At 60.8% G+C, this 18,157-nt stretch overlaps 1 protein-coding gene across 6 annotated transcripts in view; it reads left to right on the forward strand.

Moving 5' to 3' along the window:
* The window catches only part of GAK (cyclin G associated kinase), a 50,716-nt gene that overhangs the window by 17,073 nt on the left and 15,486 nt on the right, over positions 1-18,157 (forward strand). For 5 of the 6 annotated variants that reach the window (XM_060148973.1, XM_060148975.1, XM_060148976.1 and 2 more), the window contains 9 exons: positions 1,026-1,115; positions 2,440-2,575; positions 2,806-2,918; positions 4,432-4,504; positions 6,034-6,157; positions 13,289-13,338; positions 13,872-14,020; positions 14,383-14,505; positions 15,208-15,341. In XM_060148973.1, coding sequence (XP_060004956.1) covers positions 1,026-1,115; positions 2,440-2,575; positions 2,806-2,918; positions 4,432-4,504; positions 6,034-6,157; positions 13,289-13,338; positions 13,872-14,020; positions 14,383-14,505; positions 15,208-15,341 — 992 coding nt within the window. The remainder of the gene's footprint in view (positions 1-1,025; positions 1,116-2,439; positions 2,576-2,805; positions 2,919-4,431; positions 4,505-6,033; positions 6,158-13,288; positions 13,339-13,871; positions 14,021-14,382; positions 14,506-15,207; positions 15,342-18,157) is intronic. The other variant, XM_060148974.1, reaches the window with a different exon arrangement.

The raw sequence follows: 18,157 nt of genomic DNA on the forward strand, positions 1-18,157 counted from the left end.
GGGAGGCCCGGGAGACACCTTCACTCACCGCACCCCACACCTGCTGTTTCTTCCTTGCCTTTTCTTGTTGCAGCGAAATGTGTAACATGAAATGTACCACCTTAGCCGCTTTTAAGCACGCGGTTCAGTGGCCTTCAGTGCTTTCACGTCTCCACGGCACCTCTGTCCTCTCCAGGACTTTTTCATTATCCCAAACGCAGCAATTTAAAAAATCATGTAAAAACCTACCTTCACAGGACATTGGGCAGCTCCCACGGGAGCCGCAGGGGAGACGGGTGGGCATGCTCCGAACACGTGTGAGCAGGGGGCAGCGCTGGGCGGGCGCAGACACCCACGTTTGCGGCCGTGGCCAGGGGAGGGAGGGTGCCACCGTCGGCCCACGCACATAAGCAGCCCACGGAGGCTGCACAAGCAAAGAGAGCGATCCGAGATGGAGCCGGGTTCCGAAGAAGAGTGCTGGGTGGAGTCTCCGCCGGGCAGGTGTCTGTTCCTGGCTGCCGGCACCCTGCTGTCCCTCGGGACCTGCGCTCCCAGTGGCACGCCCACGTCTCGGGGCTGTAGACGCATTCCCTGCCCGGTGGTGGGCAGAATTGAGGGGGAGGAAAGCCTTGGCCGCATGGGCTGGGGCCGGGCTGAGCCGCCTGGTGGGGCTCTGAGTCACGTTTCCCAGGGCGGATCCTCAGAGCTGCGCAGCCCTGCCCCCGCCCCACTCCCACACCTGGTGCCCCGAGCCCCCACCTGTTCGTTGTTGACGAGGACTCGTGGGCGCCATTCTCTTCACGGGTCACGGTTCTGTGTGTCCATGGTTGCTGTGGCACTGAAATGCCCCAGACATGCTTCGTGCTGGCCCCCGTGTTCCCTTGACCCCATCCTGGCAGGGCCCAGCCGCAGAGCCGCTCGTGGGACCGCCCTGGGCCAGGGCTCTCGACGGGCGCCGACTGCCGCGGCACAGGGACCACTGTGCAATGTAGCGGCTATCACTCACCTGTGACTTTTCCTCTGATACGTTTGTGTCCTTTATTTAGATCACCAGGAACACGACTCCCATGTACAGGACGCCGGAGATCGTGGACTTGTACTCGAACTTCCCGATCGGCGAGAAGCAGGACATCTGGGTAAGGCCGCTCGCCCGCAGCGCGTGGGCAGCCCCGCCGCAGCTGGTGCAAGGCCCTGGGGCGCAGGCTCCAGCCGGCTGGTCCCCTCAGCCTCCCTTCTCTTTTCCTCTTGGCTTGTTCTTCCGTTGTTTCAGCGGCCCTTGTGATGCTGTTAGCGGAGATGTGCTGACGGGGGTGTGGGGTTGGGGGGTGGGTAGCAGAGTGGGTGCAGGTGCTGCGCGGGCTTTGGGCCTGAGACAGGTCGCTCCTGCACCCTTGGACCTGAGCTCTCCTGGTCAGAGCCCCCTCACGGGCCCGGGGGTTCACGAAGCCACAGTTCACATGGCCAGAAAGAGGACCTCCAGATGGCCTTGCAGCTATATGCTGACCTGGTGGTGGCCAGAGCGATGGCCGGGCCCGATGCCTTGCAGGGGGCTTCAAAGTGAGGTCAGGCCACACACTTGGGGTGACCCTTCACATCTCCTGGAACATGTCCCATCGATGGAGGGCAGTCCCTGCATGCGGTGAGTGTGGGGTCTGGCTGAGCAGGTATCTGCTGACGCCTTGGTTCAGAGTCAGGCACAGAGCTCGGGGAGCATGGCGCCGTGCACATGGCACTGCTCCTGCCCGTCTCAGGTGTCCTGCAGCCTCTCCGGTGTCCCTAAGAGCACGGACAGATGGCCCTGAACCCCCGCGTCTCGAGGCTCATGGTCTAGGCCCATCAGGCCCGAGTCCGGCCTCAGCCCCGCCGTGGATGTGAGTCCCTGTCCTAGGGGTAGGTGGAGACTCTTTGACACACATGAGCTGGTCAACCCCAGGTGGGCGCCCTCAGCCTGTCTCAGCCCAAGAACCACGTGCACGCACACATGCGGGAGTTGGAAGGCAGGTCGGGAGTTGGCGCTGGGGCTTGGCCTGGTCTGGGCCCAGAATGAGCTGCTCCCCCAACACACTGGTCGGGTTTGGTTCCCCATCATGTTCCCGTGGCTGGAGCTGTGGTGGAAACATGGCGGGGACACTGACGTTTGGCTTCAGTGCCGACCCCGTGGAGCCTCGACAGCCCCCAGATTCATCCCCGGCGCTCACGTCAGCCCAGAGAAGCATGGTGGGGGCACCCTCCTTGCAGTCGCCTGGCCACATGCCCCTCTGCACAGCCGGCCGGCCGGTAGATCCCCACACTGGGCTGTAGGAACTTTGCATCTTGGAAGGACCTTTTGATCACAGCGTGAAGGGTTGGAGTTTGTTGGCCGCTCTGACTGGGATGGTCTCTGTGCCTGGCAAGCGTGGACCGCGACCAGATGGGCGGGGGCGCAGGTGAGACTCGACAGGCCTTGCCCATCTCCTGCAGGCCCTGGGCTGCATCCTGTACCTGCTCTGCTTCGGGCAGCACCCGTTTGAGGACGGGGCGAAGCTCCGCATCGTCAACGGCAAGTACGCGATCCCTGCCGACGACACACGCTACTCCGTGTTCCACGGCCTCATCCGTAAGTCCCACCTGCCGACGTCCCCCGCACCCCTTTGAACACACGTCCTGAGTGGCTGCTCCGGTGATTTTGTTCCTCACGCTGTCATCCCTCGCTTGCTTTTAAAATCAGTACCGTAAGCAAAACGCAGGGCCTCCGGGGTCCCTAGCCCCTGCAGAGCAGGTGGTGCTTGCTCCCCAGGAGCCCGGCCTCGGCGCCCGCGGGACGAGCACACGCTGCCTCTGCCCTAGGTGCCACGCTCAGGGTCAACCCTGAGGAGCGGCTGTCCATCACGGAGCTGGTGAGCCAGCTCCAGGAGATCGCGGCCGCCCGCAACGTGAACCCCAAGTCGCCCATCACCGAGGTAGGCCTCCGCGTGCTGCTCGTGGTCCCACCGTCTCGACGTCGCCATAGAGCCCGGCTCCCCGGGCGCTCACGGCCCCCACGCAGGGGGGAGCCCCCAGGCAGCGGGGTCGCCTGAGGAGAAGTGTGCCGCCATGTGGGGTCTTCGGAGTTCGAAGCAGAGCCGGGGGCCGGGCAGGGGATGGGAGCGGACCCGGATGTCCAGTATGTGCGGTTCATAGAGGCTGGAAGCCGTCAGAGGTCAGCTTGGGCTGCCCAGTGGCCTTTACAGAAAATGTGTGCCCCTGGCAGTGGCAGAGGCTCGGGTGGCGCAGCGAGGGCCGTAATCCAGGGGCAGCCAGTCTGCGCGTGTGCCGCTGGCCCTGCTCCGCGGCGTGGGCAGAGATGCCCGTGGAACAGCGCAGGCCGCTGGGCAGTGGGGCTCGTGAGCACGTTGTGCTCTTAGCGCTTCTAGAACCCAGGGCCCGCGGGTCAGACGTTAAACCCCTTCTGTAGGGTTCTTCTGCCCGGGGCCTCGCGGGGAGAGAAGCCAGTCCCCCACGGGGCAGCACGGGCACACAGGCCCCGACAGACTCTGAAACCAGGAGAGCACCGCGTAGGAGACTGGGCTGAATCCACAAACGGGTGTGTGGGGAAGGACTCAGCAGAACCAGAGGCAGCAACGCGTCCTCCGACGAGCCTCGGGGCGCGTTCCCTGGAACTTTGGAGGAGGTGTGGCGGCCTGCAGTCGCTTTGGGAGAGGCTGTGTGCTGTCACGTAGCTGATGAAACCACAGAACTGGGGGTTTGTGAGGAAAAGACACGGTCGGTCTAGCAGACACACCTGCTTCACGCCAGCGTGTGTGTTACTTGTAAGGCTCCGTGGAGCGTTCCCGTTAACACTGGCCGCCTCCGGTGCACCACAGGGCACAGAATCCACACCACGTGTATCTCGTTGCTGAGCCTAACGTGGTAAAACGTTAACCCGATGAAAAGAACGTTTCTTAAAACCCCACGGGAAACCGCAAAGCGCCTTCTATGTAACTTATGAACAGGGCGGCCGTGCAGCTACACGTGCCTAAAGTGGGACGAGTGTGGGGCCGGCACTCGAATGCGGCTCAGCCCAGCACCGACGTCCCAGGGTCGGCCGAGCCCGTCACCAGGGGCGCCACAAGTCTCCGCAAAGTGTTTGGTGTCATTGCGGCAGGCGGCGCCGGCCCCGGGCTTGGCCCGTGGGAGATGGTGCCTCGCTGTGCAGCCTGCGGCCCCGCTGCTTGGCGGCGCCCCACCCGGCTCCTGTGTCGACAGCAGAGCCTGTGGCCTTGGCGGCTGGGGGCGTTCACGGCTGCCGCCTCTGTTAAGGCGATGGAGCCGTGCGCCCGGGCGACCCTGAGGATCAGCCCTGGGGTTGAGACTCTGGGAGGTTCCTTCGTGGCTTTTGTAGTAAATAGGTGGAGGAGGGTGGACTTGGGGGGGCGATGTGCCCCAAACGCGGGCGCCACGTGCTGTGCCTGACCTGCGCTGGGATCCTTACAGCTCCTGGAGCAGAACGGAGGCTACGGGCACGCGGCCCCTCCTGGGGGCTCCGCAGGCAGCGGCTGCGGTGGAGGTGAGTACTCCTCGCGTCTGCCGCGCGCTGGGCGCCCGGTCTTGCTCTTGCGGGCTTGGGGCCCGGCAGCGAGAGGCAGACTGCACGTCTGGGGTCCCCAGGACCAGTCTCAGGTTCACGGCTCCCTAGCGCCCCGAGAACTCAGCGGGGCTTCCACTCGGGCTGCAGTTTAGAACAAGGAAGGAGGACAGAGACCGAGGGCTGGCTGTCCCCTCCCTGTGCTGTCAGGGCAGCCCGGGTCCTCCGAGCCCCGGCCCCTGGCCCACAGAGCTGTGGGGTGACTGCCTGTGTGGCCGCCTCGGCCTCTGGCCCCTCAGGGACCCAGCTGCCCCCACAAGTCACTGGTGAGCACAGCCCCTGCCCAGGTGGATGGGGGTGCGCCTTCCACGGCCAGCCCACAGCGACCATGAGGGTGGGCACATCGGGAACGGGTATGTGAGGAAATAGAGCAGCCGTGCGGGGGGCCTGGGGCCGGGGGCCAGAGGGTCCGAGTCCGCGGGTTGAGAAGAGGGGCTCAGATGGGGAGACAGTTCTGGCAGCAGGAGAAGTGGGGCTGGTGTGCTTTTCTCACGACTCGGGCGTGTTTGCTGAGAGGTTCGCGCTCCGATCGTCCGGCGTGCTGGGCGGGTCTGGGCGCCCAGTGCTGATGCAACACGGTGTGTACCGGGAGGTGTGGGCTGCAGCCAGGGCTCAGCACCCCGGCCCGGGAAGCTTCCAGGAGTCCTGCCAGGACCTGCCTCCGCCCTGTGCCCCCGGGGCCACTGCCCACCTCACAGTTGGGGCACAGAGCCCACCTCCCAGGTCCTCCCGCAGCTCTCGGCCCCGGGGGTCCCTCGGCAGCTGGCCAGCCCGTGTCCTGGCCCCTTGCCCACCAGTGCTGTGGGGCCACCTCGGGGTGCCAAGACGAGACCACACCGCACGCGCGCGGGGCGCCCGGCGAAGGCGTCACTCAGGCAGGGCCTGGGCGGCGGAGAGGCCGCAGACCGCCCCCGCTGTCTGCGCCTCCACAGCCACTGCTGCAGCCCGCACCCCAGGGCCCTGGGGTCTCGGGGCCTTCGTGGGCCACCACTCTGGTGTCATCAGGGCGGCGGCCAGGAGGCCGCTCCCCCGCAGACCCACTGAGCTGCGGCTCCCGTGGCCTTTCTGTGCCCGGCCGGGGCCACCTGCACGGCCCTGCTCCCGCGCTCTCACCTGCGCCGTGCGTCTGCGGCCTCTGTGTGTGCCGGCGTGTCCGTACCTCGGGGACAGGCCGGTGGCCCTGGCTGGGCCCTGGCACGTGTCTGTCAGTGACGAGGTCCCTGATGGTGTCCAGCGAGCGCTCAGAGTGGGGTGAACGTCCTGGAGCCGGGGACGCCCACGTGCGCCCAGAGGCTCCGGCCCGCTGATGGTGTCCAGGTCCTGCCCTCGCGAGCGGGCCCGGGGTGCCTGGTTGCGGAGCGCTGGTGGCTGGGTCGGGGACGCGTGACCGCTGCAGGTGCTGGTGGCTCTGGCGGGCCCTGCCACATCCTAAGGCTTGTCTCTGTTTGCAGGCCTGGTGGTCGCCGAGTACGACCAGCCCTATGGCGGGTTCCTGGACATTCTGCGGGGCGGCACCGAGCGCCTCTTCACCAACATCAAGGACACCTCCTCCAAGGTCATCCAGTCCGTTGCCAAGTGAGTCGAGGGCGCACAGGCTCGTGGGTTCTCCGCAGTGAGCTTTCGGAACCCTGGGTGCGGCCCTGCCTGCACGCCTGGCCGAACCCCAGGTGGGGCCGTGGGTGAGCGGCCCGTGCTCAGCGCCAGCCTGGCCCCCCTGCGTGGGCTCAGCCATCGGTCCCTGGCTGCGCTTCTGCCCCCTCAGTGGAGGGAGCACGGTGGGAAAGCAGACGCGCTGGCTCCGGGCCACATCCCCCTCCCCGAGGGGGGCCCTGTCCACGGAGACCACGGCCACAGTACACGACCTGTTCGTGCTGTCCTCCGAGTGGTCTCGGCTTTGACCAGGGAGTTTCTGGGAGCGTTGGGGGTTACCTCTGGCATGTCACCTGCCTCGTCCAGCGGCAGGGGCAGTGTGTTCGTCGTGTCTTTGAGCCCCGTGTGGGCCTTGGCCTCATTTTTTTTGTGCCGCGATCATTGTTTTGTGTCCACAACTGTTGGCGACACAGGCAACAGCCCACGTGTTTGTGCACTAGTGTGCCCACGTGTGAGCATGTGTGTGCATGGGAGCACACGTGTGTTGTGTGTGAGAGCTAGCGTGTGCGTGCACACGTGTGTGTTCTGCTGTCGGTGGGCTCCGGGGCCCCCGTGTGCTTTGCCTCTGATGTGACCTTACGTGACGAGAAGAAACTCAATTCCCACTGAGCGCAGGGGTCCGGCAGTGCAGGGTGCCTGCTCGCACCTGTGCCTGTGGCCCTTTGCAACATCCCGGGCTGCACCTCGTAGCCGGTGGAAGGGTCAGATGTACAACTGTGCATTTATGGTGCCCGGCTCTCCGGAGTCCTGTCCACGGAGACGGAAGCAGTCATGTGGGCCGAGGCTCTGGGTGCGAAGGCCAGAGGGTCCCGGACGGGGCGTGGATGGGCGGAGGTGACTGCTCGGCGCTTACCTATCACCTGCCCGTGGTGTTCCTGCAGCCGCGCTCCCAGGGCGGGGTGATCTCATGTGACGGCGCTGAGCAGGCAGCTCTGTGTGCGTGTGGCCGCACCCCGGCCCGCGGCTGTCCCCATACTTTCTGCTGACTGGGGAGACGTCAGGGCAGCGGGTCCCACGGCCCCACTCGTGTCCTCCCATCTTCCTCCCAGCGGGGTTCATCATGGGGTCTCGGGGCTGACCCGGGCTGGAATGGCAGACCCGGCAACAACGAACGGGATGTGAGAGAAGCCACTCGGCCTCGCCCAAGGAAAGAAACCAAGTTCCCACACGGCTGAGACGCCATCTCCCCCACCCTCCCCACCCCCCCAGGTCTCTAATGGGCCCAGCGTCCCTGGCCTCGGGGGAGGCTGCCAGGAGGAGAATGGACGCTGCCCCAGCCTCTGCACCCGGGAACCATGATGACGGGCACCTGGGGTTTGGGGGGGCGCACGCTGGGCATCACGTACCTGCTCGTGTTCAGAAAAGCAGAGTTTCGGGTGAATGGTTGGGCCTGAGAGTTGCCTGTGAGGGTGGGGGTGACGGGGCTCTGCCCGGATTTAGCTGCCTTCACGCCCGACTCGACTCACAGCCGTGTTCGTGAGCCTGACGGGCCTCAGGCTGATGGTACAGCCAGGCCACGCGGTGGCCACACGCACCCGAGGGCAGGTCCTCGTAGGAGTAGGGGCGGGGCTTTCCTAGAGTAAGAGGAAAGGTGCGTGCGTCGGGTCCCAAGACCACCCCCAGGGTCCCGAATCTCCGGAGGACACGTGAGACCCGCTGGCGAGCGGTCCTCGTAGCTGCGAGTTGTTTCAGAGAAAGGACACAGCTCAGCTCCCCGTGGAGTCATGGACAGACAGATGGACACACTGAATTCCCAGCCGAGCTGCGAGGCCGGGCCCCAGAGACGGGCCCGTGGGGCTGCCCATGGGGCACTTGAGCCCTCGGCTCCCCAGGCTGCAGGTCTCCGCATGGACCCCGTTTTCTCCAGGCATTTGGGGCGTATGGCCACTCCTGTCAGTCGTGAGAACGGGCAGCGCCCTCCTGCTCTTGCCAGACGCCTGCCGGGGCTAGCCTTGCCTACAGCCCCTCTGAGGACCAGGGTCAGCCTGGGTACCGCCTTTCGCCCAGGACGCCTGCTGGAAGTGAAAGAAGTCTGTGAGGCCCTGTGTTTGAGAAGTTGGTTTAGAAATACCAGTGTGAGCTCATTCGTTTTGGGACTCCCCCATGAGAAGGCCCAGGAACGGTGACAGCCCCGGCCCAGGACTGTGACCTGTAACTGCCCTTCCGACAGAAGGGACCCCGGGTCTTCCCTGAAGGCAGGGAGGCCACCCCACACTGCCATCCCTGTCACGGGGAAGGACCCAGACACGGGGTCCTGCTCTCAAAGGCTGCTGGCTGGAGCGGGGGAGCATCCCAGCAGCGACAGGCTTGCACACGTGCAGCGAACGCTTCCTGTTCTTTGTTCCCCACATCCACAAACGAGCAGAAGATCCACACGGAAGCGGCCCCCCCTGCAGGGTCAGAGGCGCAGCGGCCACGGTGCTTGAGCTCCCTGAGGGGGTCCTCCAGGCGGAGCCCCGTGTGCTGGGCTTCAGGCCTGCCGCAGGAAGGTCCAGATGGGGCCTGGTGATGGAGACCCTTCAGGGCCACTGCCAGCCCCTCGGCCGCAGGCAGGACCTTCATCTCAGGGTATGTGGGCCCAGGAGTCCCAGGGCCTATCCGGAGGAGGACCGTCCCTGCGTGTGCAGCCTGTCCCACGTGGCCTCCAAGAGGCGTGGCTGGCTTGTGGGCCTGACCCTGAGCCCTCACCTGTCTGTGGTCTCATTTGTTTCTCACCAGTTTTAGGTCAGACCCTACACGTCCACATGTCCTAGAGCCCCCGTGCCAGGTCTTCACAGACGCCCCCACCAGGCTCCCCGGGTTCCCAGCCTGGCGGTGTCTGCACTCTCAGTGTTGACCTGCCCCACCCACCCCCACTGCCACGGGTGCTCCGGCCCCTCCTCAGGGACAGCGGGGTGGGTGGCCAGGCCCCGCCAGCTTCCCCAGCACTAGGTATCCCACGTGGAGCCTGTGGCCTGTGGGCCTGGGGACGCGAACCTCTGGCCGCGGGTCCCTGTGAATTGCTGCTCTTATCCTCCTCTCTTTTTCCTGTTGGGTGTTTGTTTTTCTTACTGATTTTACGTTACATTCTATAGACTAGCTTTTTCATACAGGGTAAACACAGCAAATGCCTTCTTGTCTGTTGCTCGTTTTAATTAAAACACGAGTTTTTCACAGTTCCCTTTCCGTCTTTTGTCTTCTCGTTTAGGAAGCCTTTCGTGCCCCAAGTTGTAAATAGATCAGACCTGATTTAAAACACATCTTAGGGACTTCCCTGGCGGTCCAGTGCTTAGGACTCCGTGCTTTCACTGCTGAGGGCCCGGGTTCGATCCCTGGTCAGGGAACTAAGATCCCACAAGCCACGCAGCGTGGCAGAAAAAACACACACCCATTTTAAATGTCTGAATGTATCGTAAATGCACCTGTTAATGCTTGGTTGGCGCACATTTGGCTTTTTAATCCACCTGGACGTCCTTCTGGGGACTGTTCTCGATTCTTGTTCACTTCCCCCGACCGGAGCAGCCCCTCTGCTGCCGACCAAGCTGGGCGCTGTCCCGGCTCGTCCTGCGAGCCCCTCGCAGCCCCGCGCTCTGCTGTCTGGGCGACAGGCCTTCCTCCCTCCCCCCAGGAGCACTGGCCGTTCTCACTCCTCTGTTCCCACACGGGAATTCTGGAGTAAACCTGTCCGGTTGCCTGTGCGGCCGTTGAGGGTGTAGTGCTTTATCTACTTCATGGGCAGTTTGGGGACAGTTGGTCTCCATGGTGCTGACTCTTCTGCTGGCTGTGCGGGGCGGGCGGGGGGTGTTCCCGCGGCAGCGCGACTGACCCCTGGCCCGGCCTGGCCTGTGGAGGGCACCGCGTGCAGCCCCCGCACCCTGCTGACACTGACGACCGAAACATGAGACAGGTGGGGAAGCGCGCCGTCTTTACGTTTAGGAGAAGTTGTATCGTGAAGGTCGTGTTGCTCCTCAGTTAATCTATGAATTCTTTGCAATAAAAATAAAAGTCCTGATGTCGTTTCCACAGATTTCAATCTCAAAATTCACATGTAAGTTATCCAGAATGGCCGGCGATGTTTTTAAAAATAAGAAGAGACAAACTCTGTTCTTTACCAATTTTTTTCAAACATCTGTTGTGTTGTTACAAGCGTTTAGACTCACGCTTGACATGTACTTAGGTAGGGATAGTATGAAACACGAAATGTCAGTCTAAAAGAAAATAACAGACCAATGGGTCTGTGTTGCTGAGACCATGGGGAGCTGTGTAGAAGAAGAGAAAATTGGGTCCCGTCTAATAACAGCCAAATGCAGTAGTTCTGATTTGTTAAAAGATCTAATTGTGAAAAGCAATTTCTTAGGAAAAACTAATAAAATATAGAGGAACATTTTTATAACACCAGAGTAAGGAAGATATCTTAAATGTGAAAAAATATATATAAGCCATGGAGAAAATGGTTAATAAATTTAACTAACTTAAAAATTCTCTGTTCCTCGAAAAAACACGTTTCTTTAACAAAAAGATGTGGCACTGATTGGGAGTAAATAGGTTCAAACTATGTAACTCACAAAACGAATAGTATCCGTTATATACAGTGGATTATGAAAATTAATAGGAAAACGGAAAAACGCATAAAGGAAATTAACAGAGGACAAACTATGAATAAACTACAAGGAGATGCTCAGCTTCATGTTACTTTGTAGATAGCATCGTTGGGTCATATATTTTGATCCACTCTGACAAGCCCTGTGTTGATTGGTGTATTTAGACCATTGGTGCTTAAAGTGTTTATTGGTACACAGGCCGACCCCGCTTTACTGCACTTAGAACGCAGTGAGGGTCTGTGGCTGCCCTGCGTCAAGCGAGTCTGTCGGCACCTTTTTCCAACAGCATCTGCTCACCTTGTGTCTCTGTGTCCCGTTTTGGTAATTCTTGAAGTACTTCAAACATTTGCTCATTATTGTGTTTGTTATGGGATCTGTAATCAGTGCTCTTTGATGTTACTGCTGAGACTCACTGAAGGCTCAGACAATGGGTAGCATTTCTTAGCAATAAAGCATTTTTAATTAAAGGGATGGGCACTGTCTTTTGGGCATAACACTGTTGCATTAATAGGCCACAGTGTTGCGTAAACGTAGCGTTTAGACGCGCTGGGAACCAAAACGTCCGTCCGCATGGCCCCTTTGCTTCACTGCACAGGGCTGCAGCCGAGCCCGCAGTGTCTCTGCGGCACCTGGGGTTGGATTAATAGCCTCCCTATTTGTTACTGTTTTCTAGTCTTCGCCGTTGTTCTTTGGTGCTTTTTTGTCTTCCACTCTTTTCCTATCTTCTGTGGTTTCAATTGAGCATTTTATATGATCCCTTTTCTCTCCTTTCGACCTTATCAGTTATACTACTTCTGCTGTTTTCAGTGGTCTCCCTAGAGTGTGCCCATTTACCAGCTAACCCAAGTTCACTTTCAAATAGCATATTATCACTTCCCAGGCAGTGGGTGTGCTTCATAATGCCACAGAAATCCTAATTCCTTTCTCCTGGCTCTTGTATCATTGTTGTTCATTTCACTTGTACACAGGCACGTTTGAGTATGTGTGTCTATACGTGAAATATGTACATAGGCATACCTATCGGGTGTATTGTTGCCATTATTATTTTGAACAAACTTATTAGATAAATTAAAAATAAGAAAAATAAACATCTTTATTTTACTTTCACTTATTTCTTCTTTGATGCTCTTCTTTTCTTTAGTAGGTCTGAGTTTCCGATCTTTATCGTTTTCCTTCTTTCTAAGGAACTTTTTTTTAACATTTCTAGAAGGTAGATCTACTGGCAACAAATTCCCCCAATTTCTCTCTGAGAAAGTCTTTACTTCTCACTTCTGGAGGATAATTTCTCAGGGTACAGAATCCTGGGCTGCTGGTTTTTCTCTCAACACTGTAAATATCTCGCTTCACTCTTTGCTTGCATGGTTTCTAAGGAGAGGTCAGATGTAATTCTTATCTCAGTTCCCCTGTAGGTAAAGTGTCCCCCTCCCCTCCCACCCCCCAGCTCCTTTGGGATTTTTTTTCTTTATCTTTGATTTTCTCTAAGTTGAAATCGACATGCCCAGGTGTAGTCTTTCCAGCATTTGTCCTGCTGGGTGTTCTCTGGGCTTCCTGGATCTGTGGTTTGGTGTCTGACATTGATTTGGGGAAATTCTCAGTTAAAATGTTTCAGTATTTCTTCTGTTCTTCTCTCTCTTCTCCTTCTGGATTCCCCATTATGTCACACCTTCACCCCACAGGCCTTAGATGTTCTGTTCTGTTCTTTACAGGCTTTTCCCTTTGCTTTTGGGTTTTCAGGGACTCTGTCGAGATGTCCTTTCGCTCAGAGGTTCCTTCCTCAGCCGTGTCCACTCTAATCAGCCCGTCAAAGGCAACCTTCATTTCTGCTGCAGGGCTCTGATCTCTGGCGTTTCTTTTCGGCTCTTCCTTAGGATTTCCACCTCTCTGCTCAGAGTCCCCTTATGTCCTGCATGCTGTCTACTTTATCCATTAGAGCCCTCAGCACGTTGACCACAGTTGTTTTCAGTCCCTGTCTGATAATCCCAACATCCTGACACGTCTGGTTCTGATACGTGTTCTGTCTCTTCAGATTCTGCTTTTTGCCATTCCATGTGCCTTGTAATTTTTTCTCATTAGCCAGACATTTTATACTGGGTCAGAAAACTCTGTCTTCCATTTTTGTTGTCATCTCTCTCCCAAACCAGCTCCTTATGTCCCACCTTCTGGTAGTAAGAGAATTAAAGACCCTTCCGATCGGGACCCCCGCCTCTCCACCCCTTGCAGTTTATAATTTCTCATCCACCTCTTAGGTAGATGTCAGCTCCACACGTGCCCACATGTACATGCACGCAGTCACCCAGGTACACACGTGCACACTGACACGTGCACATACGGTGTCCCCGGGAGCTGCAGCCTGAGCGGTGAGGGCCAACCCCCAACACACCCCGGCCTCTCAGGGACTTGCTTCCGTTTAAGCTCTTGTGAGTTAACCGTAGACATTTCCTATAATAACCAAGTGCCCTTCTGTTTTTAATTCCAGTTATGCGAAGGGAGATTTGGATCTTTCTTACATCACGTCCAGAATTGCAGGTGCGTTTGTTTGCCAGCTTTAACTAAGGATGAACTTCTGGCGCTTTCCTGTGTGAGGGTGGTGCGTGGGATTCTGGCCTCTTGGGCAGCCACTCCCTTGCCCGAGATGTGGCCTAGGGTGTCCACCCCTGCATCCAGTGTGCCTCTAGGCCCTGCGGTGGATAACGCCAGTGTCAACCCAGCTTCTCCCCTGGTCTGGAACCTTCTGAAACGCTGAGGTCATGAGGGAGATAATGCGAGGCCACACATACTAAAATGTGGGTCTCCAGGCAGAAACCACAGTCCAGACGCTTGGGGAGCTCCTGTGGTGCTTCAGGCTCTGCGGCAGAAGCTGCGTCTCAGGAGGGTCTCGGGGCACCATCTGGGGATCCCAGAGGATCTGACGGGCGGTGGGGCGGGGCTTGTAGGCCGCTGCTCCGCCCCTTCTCAGGACTCACTGTACCTTCGGGTCGGCGGCCACGAGGAGCAGGCCCCGCGTGTGCCCGAGCATCTGGCCTGTGGTTGTAGAGGTTGCGGGGGCTCCTCTCTTGCAGTGATGTCATTCCCGGCGGAAGGTGTGGAGTCGGCCATCAAGAACAACATCGAAGACGTGCGGTTGTTTCTGGACGCGAAGCACCCGGGCCGCTACGCTGTCTACAACCTGTCCCTGAGGACGTACCGGGCCTCCAAGTTCCACAACCGGGTGAGCACGGGCTCTGGCTTCGCTCAGCCTCGTGTGGCGCTGGTCCTCCCCTGACACTGCGCAGAAGGGGCGGGGTCTTGAGGATCGCTGAGCCTGAGGTGCCTCCAGAGGGAACGCGAGACCACGCAGTTTCCTTGGCGGATAAACGCTCGGGGCGTGGACGCTTTTTACAGTATTTATACTGACCCTGAGCGCAGACAGGGCGGGTGCTGCGCTCCTTCTGCCACGTCTGCCAGAGCCTGGCTCCCGAGTCCTGTCGCGCGCCTGGGGGGCGGGGGGCGGCGCTTGGTTTGGGGGTGGTGGGGTGCTTTGGGTGGGGCCCGTGTGTCTGCGCCCCGGCTGGCGAGCTGCCCTCTCTGCAGGTCTCCGAGTGTGGCTGGGCAGCCCGACGGGCCCCGAGCCTCCGTAGCCTGTACAGCCTCTGCAGGAACATGCACGCCTGGCTGCGCCAGGACCCCGGGAACGTCTGCGTGGTGCACTGCGTGGTGAGCAAGCTGCCCCGCCCTGGGACACTCAGGGGACAGAGGGGACGTGCAGAGGGTCAGGCGGGGGCGGCCGGGTGTCCCGAGTGGTGACCCCGACGCCCGCCACTCCCGGGAGCAGCAGTTCTGCCCCGGGGTCTGCGGCAGGCGGCTCCTGGCACCTTCTGTGGGTCATGGCCGGGTCCCTGGCAACAGGGGCTTCTGGCAGAAGACCGTCCTCACTGAGGGTCCCCCCCACCCCTTTTATGGAAGGTGCGGGCCCCCTCGTGGCAGCACCCACGTACGGAGGCCAGCCTGCCTCCTGGGACCCCGTCTCTGAGCCCACCCTGGGGCTGAGGGTTTGTGGGTATCACACCCAGTGGGGCACCTGCCAGAACCCACCCTCGACCGTCAGTACTGCCGTCCTGGTGTGGGTGACCATCACACCAAGGGTGGCGCTGCAGAGGGTGCGTGAGGGTGAGCATGGACGTGCTGAGCGCTGAGGTCGGGTGGGGACCAAGGTCAGGTGGGGACCCTGACAGAGCAGCACGTGCCCGGCCGCCTCGTGCCTTCTGCTGCGGAGCCTGTATTCTCTCCGCTCCCTGAGTTCTCACCTCATCAGGTGGGTTTTCCTAAGTTCCCTGATGAGCCCCGGCCCCAGGCGCAGGCCCTGACTGTCCTGGGGGAGTGAGTGCCGCCTGAGCCTGTCCCGTGCATCTGCCCTAGGACGGGAGGGCCGCCTCTGCCGTGGCCGTCTGCTCCTTCCTGTGCTTCTGCCGCCTCTTCAGCACCGCAGAGGCCGCCGTGTACATGTTCAGTATGAAGCGCTGCCCGCCGGGCATCTGGCCGTCCCACAAAAGGTATGGCGTCCACCGTGGGGCCTGGGTGCGGCGTCACCGTGGCCAGGCCGTAGCTGTGGGTGCTGGGAGATGGCAGGGTTTCACGCGGGTGTGGACCTCGGTGTTGGGTGGAGCACGGGCCCGCCTGCGCAGTCGGGGCAGCTGCGCCTCTGCCCTGTCGGGGCTCCGGAGCAGCGGGGCTGCGCCTCTGCCCGGGGCCTGGGCGCCAACCTTCCTAGCGCGTGAGGCCACTTGCTCGCTGGCGATGGGGCAGCCCCTGGGTGCCACCTCTGCACACGTGGCCCAGTGGCTCCATTCGGCAGGGAAGGTGGCATCTGGGAGCTGTGTGGCAGCACCGCCTCCGCCGTGTGTCCTCCATGTCAGGGTCCGTGAGACACAGCTTCTAGGCTGTCTCTGCTGACGACTTACAGGGGATGGTTTCCCAGGGCTGCAGCTGGCCACCGCCCACCCCCTGCCCCCTGGGGCCACTGCCTGCTCCCAGACCGCCTTCCCCACTTCCATCCACCTTGCAGCGAGGGGGGAGCCTCACGCTCAGGCCTGAGGAGTTGCTCACTCCCGTCGGGTACTGGGGGAGTATCTCCTTCCTCTGTGGGGAGGGCCTTGGCGTGAACAACACAGGGCCCGAGGGTGGGGAGAGCCGGGGCCGCCTGGGCCCCGCTGCCTCCCCCCCCGCCCTGGCAGGGAGATGGAGAAGGCGTCCAGGCCAGTGAGGGGCCGTTGTGGTCACTCCTCCCGCTCGGGATGGCTGCACTGCCTCGATGGCGGTGTGGGGTGGCTGACCCCCTCCTGCTTGTGAGGCCCACCCCACCGGCTCGCTGCCCAGGGGCAGGGTGTACCCCGAGACAGCTGGTACGCTGTCGTGTCTCCTGTGTGGCTCGGGGCGGGGCGGGGCGGGGCGGGCCCGTCCATCGTGCAGAAGGCGTGGCAGCGCAAGGGCTGCGCCGCCGAGCATGGGTGACAGGCTGCCGAGCCTTTCAGCATGTCACCTTCCGTAATCTGGGCACACCGGGGTTCCCAAACTGTGCCTGCAGCTTGGGGTGCCGCTCGGGAGCGCTCAGGGTCGGGGGTCAGAGCCAGCAGAGTGTCGTGTTGCCGGTCTGTGCCTGGCCCCAGGGCCCCCAGCGGACCCCAGGCTGCTTCCTTGGAGACGTGCAGACGTAGAGAGCGTCATCCCCCGCCCGGCCCAACAGCTTATGGAAGAGCGGTGCCCACTTCAGATGCGTGACTTTTCAAACCTGTTGGAGAAGAGCCATCGGCTCACTCCCAGTCCAAGGAGGGACAGGCGCCCACCCACAGGGCGCTCGGCGGGGGGTGGTCTGTGCCCTGCAGGACAGGTCAGAGGGGGAGGCCGCTGCTCAGGGGGCACGAGGTCATCTCCTGGGGACATACGGATGAAGCAGCCTTCGCATGAGACTCGGAACCGTGATGGGACGTCTGGAGTTGCTGGTCGCTGGTCTGTGCGTCCAAGACTCTGATGACGGGTGGGGGTGGGAGGGAGCAAGGAAGACCCAAACGGAGAGGGCCGCGACCTCGGAGGGGTCTGTAGATGTCCTTCACCGGAACACGCGTCAGGCCATCTCAGGTGGTCGGACAGACGCACCACTGGGGCCCCCGGGGGAGACGGAGCAGGAAGGGGGAGCACGGAGGAGGCGTTGCTGAGAATTTCCCCAAATTAACGGCAGACGTTGAACCCAAGAAGCTCAGAGGACACCAAGTGGGATTCAGAACAAAACACACACACGGAAAACCTACTTTGGCTTCCGGCGTTCACACTGCCGAGAGCCACGCACAGGCGCTCCGGAAGGTGGGCGGCAGGAGTGGAGGTGCAAGCAGGGAAGGTTCTTCTCAAGGGCCGTCATTACGTCAGCAGAGGATGCGAGTGGCGGCCTGGGACGTGCTCGGGTGACCCAGGAGATCAGGAAGGAGAAGCCGAGGCTGCAGAGGCAGGCGGGCGGCCGGCTGGCTGGGAAGCCGGTTCAGCGTCACCTGTGTGCCGGGCCCCTCGCCGAGCGCACGCTGCCTGCGGGCCTGCCCCGTAGCAGTGACGGCGGGGGCGGAGGAGGGTTGTGTGCAGGGCACGTGCGACAGGCCCCGCTGCTGAAACACCCGTTCCTGCGGGTCAGGCGTCCAGTTCAGCCTTGACTCGGGCAGTCTCCTCCTCCTGCAGTTTTGAATGTGCTCCCAAGGTCACTCAGGTTGTAGGCTGTGGACCTGGGTCGTGGTCCTGGCTTCTTGCTGTCGGTGAGAGGCGCCCGGGTCTCCTGTCACGTGGCCGTCTCCACTGCGGACCTCGGGAGCGGCCAGAGTGCAGTGGCGAGACGGAGTGTCGCCTGCTGTCAGTTTGGAGCCAGCCACGGCTCCTTCCCCTCCCTGGGAGACGGGTTAGACCAGCGCGGGAGATGGACGCCCTGCGGCGGTGCCACAAAGAGGAGCTGCGGAACCACCAAGGGAGCCGGCGGAGCGGATTCCAGGTCCATAGAGCAGGACGGGGGCGGTTGCAGCGTCCCTCTCAGTGAGCAGTGGAACAGGTCGGCAGGCCAGTTCAGAGCCACGGAGTGTACCCACGACAGCAACGTGCGTGCAGAGCCCTTGGGAAGAAGGGTCATGTTCCGGGCTCTTTAACCGCGACAGATTGGGAAGAATAGAAATCATGCCAGATATGTTCCCAGGCCATCGTGGAATTAACCTGGAAATCAGTGACAGCAGGTGGCTTTGGAAAGCCTTAAATATTTCAAAGTGAAACAATCTACCTATGAGTAGCTGGTGAGTCAAAGAGGCAATCTCAAGGGAAATTTAAAGATATTTTGAGCTGAATG

The sequence above is a fragment of the Lagenorhynchus albirostris genome, chromosome 4 (assembly GCF_949774975.1).
Source record: "Lagenorhynchus albirostris chromosome 4, mLagAlb1.1, whole genome shotgun sequence".
Lineage (NCBI taxonomy): Eukaryota > Metazoa > Chordata > Mammalia > Artiodactyla > Delphinidae > Lagenorhynchus > Lagenorhynchus albirostris.